The sequence below is a fragment of the Vanessa cardui genome, chromosome 7, assembly GCF_905220365.1.
Source record: "Vanessa cardui chromosome 7, ilVanCard2.1, whole genome shotgun sequence".
Classification (NCBI taxonomy): Eukaryota; Metazoa; Arthropoda; class Insecta; order Lepidoptera; family Nymphalidae; genus Vanessa; species Vanessa cardui.
In genome coordinates this window covers 11,882,670-11,893,387 of record NC_061129.1, presented here as the reverse complement: position 1 = coordinate 11,893,387, position 10,718 = coordinate 11,882,670, and the positions used below count along the sequence as shown (strand labels likewise).

The 10,718-nt window shown below is 32.4% G+C and overlaps 1 protein-coding gene across 1 annotated transcript; it reads left to right on the top strand.

Annotated features, from left to right (window-relative positions):
• Window positions 1-4,394: 4,394 nt before the first annotated feature.
• LOC124531365 (venom serine carboxypeptidase-like) lies at window positions 4,395-9,187 on the top strand. Its single transcript, XM_047105915.1, has 9 exons — window positions 4,395-4,537; window positions 5,022-5,277; window positions 5,565-5,739; window positions 6,127-6,239; window positions 6,622-6,789; window positions 7,272-7,439; window positions 7,885-8,144; window positions 8,586-8,714; window positions 8,862-9,187. The coding sequence occupies exons 1-9, from the start codon at window positions 4,509-4,511 to the stop codon at window positions 9,049-9,051; spliced, it is 1,488 nt and encodes a 495-aa protein (XP_046961871.1). The 5' UTR covers window positions 4,395-4,508; the 3' UTR covers window positions 9,052-9,187.
• Window positions 9,188-10,718: the final 1,531 nt, after the last annotated feature.

Here is a 10,718-nt window from a genome sequence, read left to right as displayed (position 1 = left end):
AACTATTATTAATTTTTACTTATACCAAGTGGTAGACGAACGGTGCATTGCACGCTCCTATTTTTTTTTTTTTTTAGTAATTAGTGACGAGTTGTAATATCGTTAATAAAAAATTGGGCTGATACTAGTATTCATAATTTATTATATAAAATCTTTTTCTATTTTTCTAATTACCATAAATCACACATCACACATAAGTACATGTTTCGTAACATTTAATAATGTAACTTAAATTAAATTCAAGACTTTTGTAATTTTATATTTTTATATTAATCATTTGTAATAAAGTTAAACTTAAAAAAATGTAATAAAAATGTTTTAATACTTTTATACAATGCTTTATAGAAAATAAATAATAGAAATAAAAATTAAATGTTTAATTTCTTATCCAATTTATTGTATTATCCTATTCCTTGATATAATTGACATTTACCCAGAAGATGTTTTTAAACCATAATTACATATAGTACGACACAACTTAGATGTAGCATCGGCAAAATTCGTAAAACCGATTACTGCCGATTTACACAACCATTATAAATAGCTCCCTATCGCGCCATTCGACGCTATTCGTCGCTATAGATTCTCGCGTAAATTCAACCCGAGAAAAAAAATCGACGAATATATCAGGTCATATGATAGTACACGTTATTTCGTTCGTGCAAAGATCATATTCACATAAGAAATAAATATTGATAATATGAGACGGCGCGGGGTACTTAATTCGGATGTGATCGGTTTTACGAATTTGCCGATGCTACATCTAAGATGTGTCGTACTATACATTCATCAGAGCGTGATTAGCTATATACGAATAGTATATGATTAAATATACTGCAGTATTTACAATAAATATGGCGTTTATTAATTTTATATTACATAAGCTTACTATTGATAAATGAAAAGTTATCTGCGAAATTTTAGTACAAAAAAAAATCTATGCGCGAAGCGAATACGATAATAGTAAAATTTTTAATTTACGATGTTTTATATCATATAGATCTTTCTACAATTACTTTAACACAATAATTATGATTATTTTTATAAATATTCTAATAACATCATCTCAATCGGTTCTTGGTTATTTTTAACGTTTTTACTCTTAGCTGGATTTACACTAAGCTAATCATAATTCATAAGCATACATGCTAGTAATCATTTAGCGTAATTTTAAATATTAATAAAATAAAAAAAATAATACTAAGTACCCTAACGACACCCACTTCCTTCTTTCTGTGTGTGTGTGTGTGTAAACATTTCAATGTACAGACATTCATTCTTTAGAGCAGAATGTGTAGAAGAGTTTGTTTTGATGTCATTTTGATTGAAGAAATATCAAAATAATGCGATGTCAGTACATCTCCGTAGCAATGTCCTTGTTTTTTATGGTATAGGTTGGCGGACGAGCATATGGACCACCTGATGGTAAGTGGTCACCATCACCCATACACAATGAGGCTGTAAGAAATATTAACTATTCTTTACATCGTCAATGTGCCACCAACTTTGGGAACTAAGATGTTACGTCCCTTGTGCCTGTAGTTACACTGGCTCACTCACCCTTCAAATCGGAACACAATAATACTGAGTACTGTTATTTGGCGGTATAATAACTGATGAGTGGGTGGTACCTACCCAGACGGGCTTGCACAAAGCCCTACCACCAAGTAAAATGTCTTTCGACCAAATGTCTAGTCTAGTTGATTTCACTTGAGTCGGACAGGAATCAGAAGTATAACATTCTCCTCCGGGAAACCGTTGATTAAAACGATCGAAGATATTTTCAAGATGTTAAATGGCGAGCTGATTATACAACTTATATTTGCCGTTAATATCGTGATAATTGCAGCGTCGATGGTAAAACTCACTGAAATATGATGATGATGATTTAAACCAATCGCGTAAAATCTAAGTATTTAATGTCATTGACGTATTGAAACTTCATTGATGTATTTAATTTTTAAACCCAGGGTTTAATTTAGATGCATACACATTAAGCTCATTCTTGTACTGTTAAATGAATTTTGTACTTACAAGAAAATTTACTTTACTTATTAAATTTACTATAAGGTTTTCTAATAAAAAACAAACACTTTATTATGTAGGCTCATACCTGCTTGATAAATACCTATGATCGAAATCGAGGATAAATTATCATATTTGGATATACCTATGTATTTAATAGAGAAGATGCAATATTTGTATTTTTGTGTTTATTTTAAAGAACTCCATATAGCATAGACCACAACTATATTAAAAATCTAAAACACTGTTATTTACGGCAAAGAATGAGGTTTCAAAATGTCAATTTAAATTTTCGCGCGAAAACGGCACTTTATGTCGTATGACGTCACTGCTGCCTGTAAATGCCCCTCTGATCGTTACTTTAATTCGTAATTATTGTTAAAAAACAAAATTATATCAATTATTAACCTTGCAGTGGCCCTTCTTTTATATTTTTTTTAACATTTAAATAGCAAATTTTTCATAAATATTATATTTGCATGTTCCCTATTGTAAGATGACAAAATAAACAAAACTCATCTCCATCATATAAGTAAGATATTAATACTATTATTGATATCTATAAACCGATTTACATTTTTATTGATTCGTATCAACAAACTAATCACTTAAACATTTTTTCTAATTTTTTTTTGTTTCGAAAGCGTACGTATTAACTTTTTGTGAAATCTGAACGATTGAGGCAAAAAATATCGTAGATAATATTTTTTATACATAATAATTTGATAGTTACTTTTATGATTGTACGAGATAAGAAATATTAGGAGATACGAATGCTGCTCATAAAACAATTAATACTAGTAACTAAACGACTGATTAGTCAGAAATATGTATTTATTGACGTTAATAGATAAATTCCTTCATCGTATCTATGTATTTTAATATTATAAGGTGAAGATTTAAAAGAAAACGTGTTTGAATGCCCTAATTTATGTATCACTTTCACATCAATTTGAAAAAACCTTTTTGTTGGCGTCGTTATAAAATTTTTTATAATATTATTGGTACCTAACTTTACGCTAAAACTTGGTAAAAAAGTTATCCCATCGAACATTTTTGAAAGATTGGAATAATATTATACCTATTATTATATTTGGTATGAAAATGTACTGTTTTATTTTTTTCCTGTTCGAGCAAGTGTCCGATAACACGCAAGTTACAACTATAGGTAAATAATTCAAAAGCATATACTAAACATTGATAACAATATTCATAAATAAAATATCGATAGAAGCAATTTAGAAAACACCAAAATTATTATGACTTACATATTTTGGTATCAAATGTTTGTGTATTATGTATGATATCTATCTTTCCCGAATATAAATGAAAAAATATAAAAGAAAAAATTTGTTAGATATTAAATAAATAATCAATAAACCTATACCAGAACTCGATAGCTTTACTCATACTTTTCTATTTTATCAAATAATTACGTACCTACACGAAGATGCTGTTGAATAATGTAAAACATTTTTTATTCGGTACGTCGATTAGTACAGAACCGTCATACGAGCCTACTATCGTCGAGATGATCGCTGATATCTCGGAAACATTATTTGAATGTAAATTTATGGTCAGAAAAAAACACTAAGCGTGGGAATATCTCGTTACGGGCCGAGCAGTCGGAGCACTAACTCGCGGCCGATTACGGGCAATTATAAAATCACTCACGTAGCAAGTGTAACGCGTCGATGTTTGTTTTACTATCAACATCCTAAATATAGAGCAAATCACATTTTAAGAGCGTGCAAGAATCTATCGCAAATGTCGGGAGCGTGGGAGCCGTTTTATGCTAATCAGGTCATTGGTACCCCATACCTGTTCGATCGCTTTATACAGCGTGCTCCTATTTGCCGGGATTCATCTTCGATAATTATATATAATTTCGTTACGAAAATTATTCCAATTTCGTTATATATTTATGATTTTTAAATATATAAATAAACTGCAGTTTATTTTTAAATTTGTTGGTTGTTTATAAATGATAAATATATTACCTATTGGTTTTTACAAAGCGTACGTTATAACGTGATAGTCATGTTATATTTTCTGTTGAAATATTGGTAGTTCTGGTAAAGTTGAAATTTACTAATGATTCTTAAATTGGTAGTGATTACAAATATAAACACTTATACATAAAAATAACTTAAATCAAACTCTAAAGAAAACACAAGGAATTAATATATTTTTTGCATACAGTAACTTTATTCCAATACATACACGTATATATTGGAATAAAATAACACTATAGAATATAAGAGACTACTTCGAAGATTACATATAAATTTAATAGCGAATAAACGCGTAAACAAGTTTCGTCGGACACGCTGTACAGGAGATCGAGATAAATCCAAGTTCAAGGCACAAGTATAGAGCGAAAGACGCCGGGTATACAAGGTTCCTGCCGCGAGTACTACGGTTCCATTCCGACGCCATCCCCCAGGAGGAACGCTAGTTACTCATCTCTAGATTAAGCAATCATGCTTCTCAAGTGGCTGATCTTTACAATGTAAGTACAGTTTTTATTCGTAGGGTCAAGTGTCAGTATCGTCGAAACGAAATAGAATGGATTTAATAAATGTTACCTTTGCAGAATTGGTTAATTAGTGCTCATGTAATTTTTTTTATAAGATATTTTTAAATTATAATTAAAAAACTGCATTGAGAAATTAATTGGAATTCGTGAGAGCCGTGCGTCTTTGTAATCCGTTTAAGATATGCGCCTGCGCCGCAACGATCCCGACTTTAAATTATTTATTAGGGTGATGCGTTTAAGAATTTAAAGTTCCAAAAATCATAATCTAAAGTATGCATGTATAGCTTAGTAATTCCATTATATTTTAAAAGATTATCTATTATCTTATACAAAGAAGTAACTCCAAACAAATTTATTTAGACTCAATTGTATTATTGATTAAATTCATTTAAGGTAATTTTTAAATAGATTTAATTTTGTATCCAGTTAACTCGTACCTAAGTGTAATTTTGTTTAGATGTCTACACTATGGTCTGGGCTTGGATCAATATTCCCTGCCAGAATTACCGCCCGGGGAAGCACCGGAACCTATAGTGACGTTCATGGAAAGAACATATCGTCCTGGTCGAGGACGAGCAGCTTACGACGCTGGTGACCCTGTACTCCTGACTCCAATGATAGAAGAGAAGAAGATCGAAGAAGCGAGACGCGCTGCTTACGTGGACCCAGAATATTTGCTGCCCGGAATGGACAGCTACGCAGGTTATTTGACTGTGAGTGTATTTTTTACTTATCATTTACTGTAAATTAATTTGGCACTAAATTTATACGTTTAGAACCCTTTCCGATCGTATCGGATTTGCCATTAAATCCAATTTAACATTTTGTGCAATATGATATGTCTTGCCTTGATGGCTATCTCCCTTGAGAACGGTTGCCGTGGCTGAAATCGGTCAGGAGGATACCAGAAATCTTTAATTTCCAATATTAAAGATTTTGAAATGCAATGTGTGTATGAAATCACCAGCTTAAATGTTTTTTTTTTTTTTTATTATTACAGGTAAACAAAGAATACAATGCAAATCTCTGGTTCTGGTATTTTCCAGTAGCAGATAAATCAGTTGAGGAAACTCCATGGATTATTTGGCTACAGGGTGGGCCAGGAGCATCGTCCCTATACGGCCTCTTTACCGAAATAGGACCTTTCGTTGTCACAGAAGATAACCAAATAAAAGGTAGATAATACTGAATACACCAAATATCAAATGTTAATTAACGCAGAGATGAGAAGACGCTTAAAAATATCAAGCGAATTGATATAAAATAAAATATTGATCAGGGCAATAAACAAAGTATCAATTCAATATGTAAAAAACTAGTTATTAGTCTTCACCGGCTTCGCTCGTGTTTTAGGGGGTTGATTGTTATGTGTCAAGCAAAATAAATTTTATCAAATTCGGTTCATTGGTTTGGTTATGGAAGAGCAACAGACACACAGACAGAGTTACTTTCACATTTATAATAATAGTATAGATTTAACAGACACAGTGAAGATCGTATTTACTAATATACCCATATGAAATTAATGTCGACTTAATACAGTATTTCATATTTATTTACAGAGATAAAATATTCATGGGGCAAGAATCATTCGCTTTTATTCATCGACAATCCTGTTGGTACCGGTTTTAGTTTCACTGATGATGACCGCGGTTTCGCAACAAATCAGACAACAGTAAGAACGATATTCATCAATCAATTTCGTTAGATAAAATTAATAATCAAAGCAAATTTAACTGACTAACAACTAATTTAAATATAATGGTGATGATGAAAAATTTAACTAAAATGATCTAGGTACATGTATGTATGTTTATTTTTATTATTCATCTCATGCTCGGCGGTGAAGGAAAACGTCGTGAGGAAACCTGCATGTGTCTAATTTCTTAGAAATTCTGCCACATGTGTATTCCACCAACCCGCATTGGAACAGCGTGGTGGAATATGTTCCGAAACTTTTCCTCAAAGGGAGGAAGGCCTTAACTCAGGAGTGGGAAATTTGCAGAATGATATTGTTTGTTGCTGTTGAATGTTTGTTTGATGTATGTGTTTTATAGATCGGTGAGAACCTGTACATAGCCTTACAACAATTCCTGACCATGTTCCCCGAGCTACGTAAGGCGCCTCTGACTGTTGCGGGAGAGTCGTACGCTGGAAAACACATACCATCGCTCGGCGTCCAAATACTCTGGAATAGGGATCACGATGAACCCATTAATTTGCAGGTATGAATCGAGCTCCATAATATAATCCGTAAATACATATGTAGATAAACTTAACATATTTTAATAGGTATACATGTTAACATCAAAAGTTGCCTTTTATAAGGTAACTTAAACTGATATCATTCAAAAGATGCTGAATTATAGCTGTGCAAAAAAAATTTACGAAGTATAGATATATTTTTACTTAGTGGTTGTCAAGTATTTACTAGTAGGTAAGGTTTTGTAGTGTGAGTGAGCTTTTGTTACTAGAATCCGAGGGATCGGTGATTTAATATATAATTAATATATTTTAAAGTACCAATGTTTTTGGGAATGCGAGTAGCCCAAGAACGATCACAGTTGCGTGCAATTGGGGAGTCCAGCAATGGACGAAAATGGGCTGATTGATTGAATGTTTATGGGTAGTGATGACCACTTAACATCACATAGAAGACAATCTTGCCATCCCGTGATTTTTCATTATCCTTGTTTTTCTATTACAGGGTCTTGCCATAGGAAACGGATTTATCGATCCGTTATCACTGCAAAGATACAGCTATTTCGTGCGAGAAGCTGGTCTAGTAGACGATAAAGTTGCCAATTTTATGAACCAGCTGGAAACAGCTGTGGTGCAGTTTATAAATGCAGGAGAAATGTTAAAAGCATATGCTGTACGTATATTACATTGCTCAGAAACACATATACTTTATATAAAAAAATGAATAATTAATAACAGGTATTCTAATTTCAAAAAAACGCACTCGTCGCTATTTCTGCTTTTTAAATTATTTATATAATTTATATGCTAATTGAAATAATGATCGTCAAAGACATTAAAATAATGTATTGTACCAATCAATTTTATTTTTATAAAATTATGATCATTAGACTAAGAAAGTTTCTTCCTATCCTAAAAATAAGTTCGCAGCTCTTCAACTATTCAAGTCAATTACTATTTACTAATTACCGCCTTCATGGTTATGGTTGCCCCATTTACTATATGGCTGTCAATAAACTATTTAAATAAATAAATATTATCGACATAACATAATATACCTATACAATTTTCTAAGATAATCCATGTTTTTCTATTTTTACCCTTTTTTATATTTTCAGTACTACAACTATCTACTACAGCTATTCCTTTCGGAATCAAAATTGAATAACTTATATAATTACCTTCAAGATGATATAAGCTTGGATGGTTCGTACTTGGACTACATTCAAAAAGATGAAGTTAGGCGTGCTCTACACGTGGGAAATACCAATTTCACATCTATTGGAGTCGTGTATAGGAAACTCGTTCCTGATTTTATGGCTAGTGCCAAGCATTGGGTCGAAGAACTGCTGGAAAATTACAAAGTTATGCTATATAAGTGAGTATACCGATGATTGCAAATGTGAATCTGATCACCTTTTCACAGTGTGACACACACACACACACACACACACACACACACATGCCCACACAACTCTAAACATGTAATTCAAGAACGAGGCAATTTACATCTCAGATAGCTTGAAAATATTTTAGTTCAGTTAATCATACTTGTTATCGTGTGAGTATCTGTATATATATATATATATATATATATATATATATATATATATATATATATATATATATATATCTAACAAATAAGTTTATCATCTAACATCATCCCTTAAATAAATTAAAAAATATCTGAAAAAATAATATATTCATTTATTTTGAAATCGATTGATAATTTCTTACAAAATATATTACCTCCTTGATGTCAACATGGACTAATTTTTTTCCTGGAATATTTAATATTATAATTATTGTAATTTTATAGTGGCCATTTGGACATCATCGTAGCCTACCATCCATCAGTAAACACTTACGACTCACTGTCATTTTCGGGAACAACAGAATTCAGAACCGCTAAGCGTCGACCTTGGTACCACGACGGGAATTTAGTTGGGTAAGTAAGAAATGTGTTAACTTCTTTGCGATGACGTACATTACGTTATTGGGTCATTAAATACAAATACAAATACGAATAACAGGTTCAATATTGGATTTGTTAGTTAATATGCTTTTAATTGAAGATTATTTTTGTTTTCGTCAGTTATTTCAAAAACGCCGGCAACCTGACAGAGGTGATGATCCGTGGAGCCGGACATATGGTGCCTGCCGACAAACCGGCCGCTGCTCTCGGTCTCATCTCGGCCTTCGCCCGCGGCATCTCACTTCATGAAGACACTGGAGTTCTAGTAGACGTAGAAAAAAACTTGCGAAGTCATCGGCTACATTTCTAGAGAAACCAGTTGAAAGAAATCTCCTGCAAACGACTATTATTTTTAATTTAATTAAGTTAATGTCTCTGATTTAGTAATTTGCTTGTAAATACTCCTTTTTAGAATGTGATTTTCATAATAAAATATTAAAATATTTTTGTCATCATTTTTTTTCACAATTTCTCCTAGAATGCATTAACTAATATTTATTTTATCATTAGATTTAATATTTATGATAACAATCGCATCAATTCTCCGCTTAGGATATCTACTTGGTTGGATTATATTTGCTGTCTTGTCGATACAGCTTTATGACATATTTTTCCTGAACGGGTTAACGCAGTAAAAGGTCTAAAGTAAAAAGTAAACTTAAAAATAACAAAAAAGTATAAGTATCTGACTAAGATCTTGTCAGTGCTATATCTCCTCCTCTCAATATCGGTTAATTTAATCTCGATGGTATAAAACCGTTAATAAAGGAGAATGACATGATTCGAAACAAATAATTTGCAACAATAAACGCGTATATCATACGAAAAGCTGCCACCAGAATTGGCCCTCATAGAAAACCTTTTGATGTTAGATAATAGCTCCTCTAAGGTAGGACAGAACCTCGTAGTGCGTCTCATAATGTATTAGAGGGACTAATGAAACCATATTCCACTCTGGATTCCGCTACTACTACCACGTCAAGCTGCGCCAGCCGAAGTGGACGCCGCCGCCGCCGCCTGACCAGGGTGAGCACTCCTAGTTAATTTCAAGGGAGCAATTGGGGTCAAAATGACAGAAATATACATATGACCTAGACCTTTAATTAATTTGAGATGGTGTAAAAGCACATGTGTGTACAATGTAATTTAACAATAGATACAAACATAGAAATAATTCATAATTTAATTGTAATGGAGTCTTTGGATACCGACATTTCGAGGTGGTATAGTGTCAAAGGTACCCACTACGAAACCATTTTGGGCATTATTCATTTTGTCCATGTCACCAATAGGGAAGATGCGATATTTTTATTTTTGTGTTTATTTTAAAGAACTCCAAATAGGATAGACCACGAGTATATTCAAAATCCAAAACACTAATTGATTGCAAAAAATGTGGTTTCAAATTTTAAAAATTTTTTAAAAAATTTTAAAAAATTCAAATGTCAATTAAAATTTTCGCGCTAAAACGGATCTATTCAATTCAATTCAATTCTTAGTTTAATGGCTTTTAGTTGTGCCGGCAGGGCACAGATTATTTCGCCAATGTCACGTAGGATGGAGAAGACACGAATGAGATTGATCGGTACGGTTGAGACACTAAACTCAATTGAATTTTAAAGTCAAGAATAACGGATCTATATTTCGTATGTCACCACTCCTGTCTGTCACTGGCCCATTGATCATACTTGTCCTCATTGGCTTTCATACTTATGCATTTTTTCTTGACCATTGAGACACTTTTTTTGTAAAAAATTTAAAACGGCCTATCGATACTCCGAACATAACCTTTTTTTGACGTATGTTTTGTGCCCATGTGTTCATATGCTTCGATAAAGTTTTCAAATAAATGGTGTTCGACTGGTTCTTCAGACACAAAACTGAGATAAAAGTGGTCTCAAGGTGAAAAGATGAATCTGGAGTCTGCTTTGATAAACCTAACTCTCATTTTAATTCGATAAACGCAATTTATTTTCG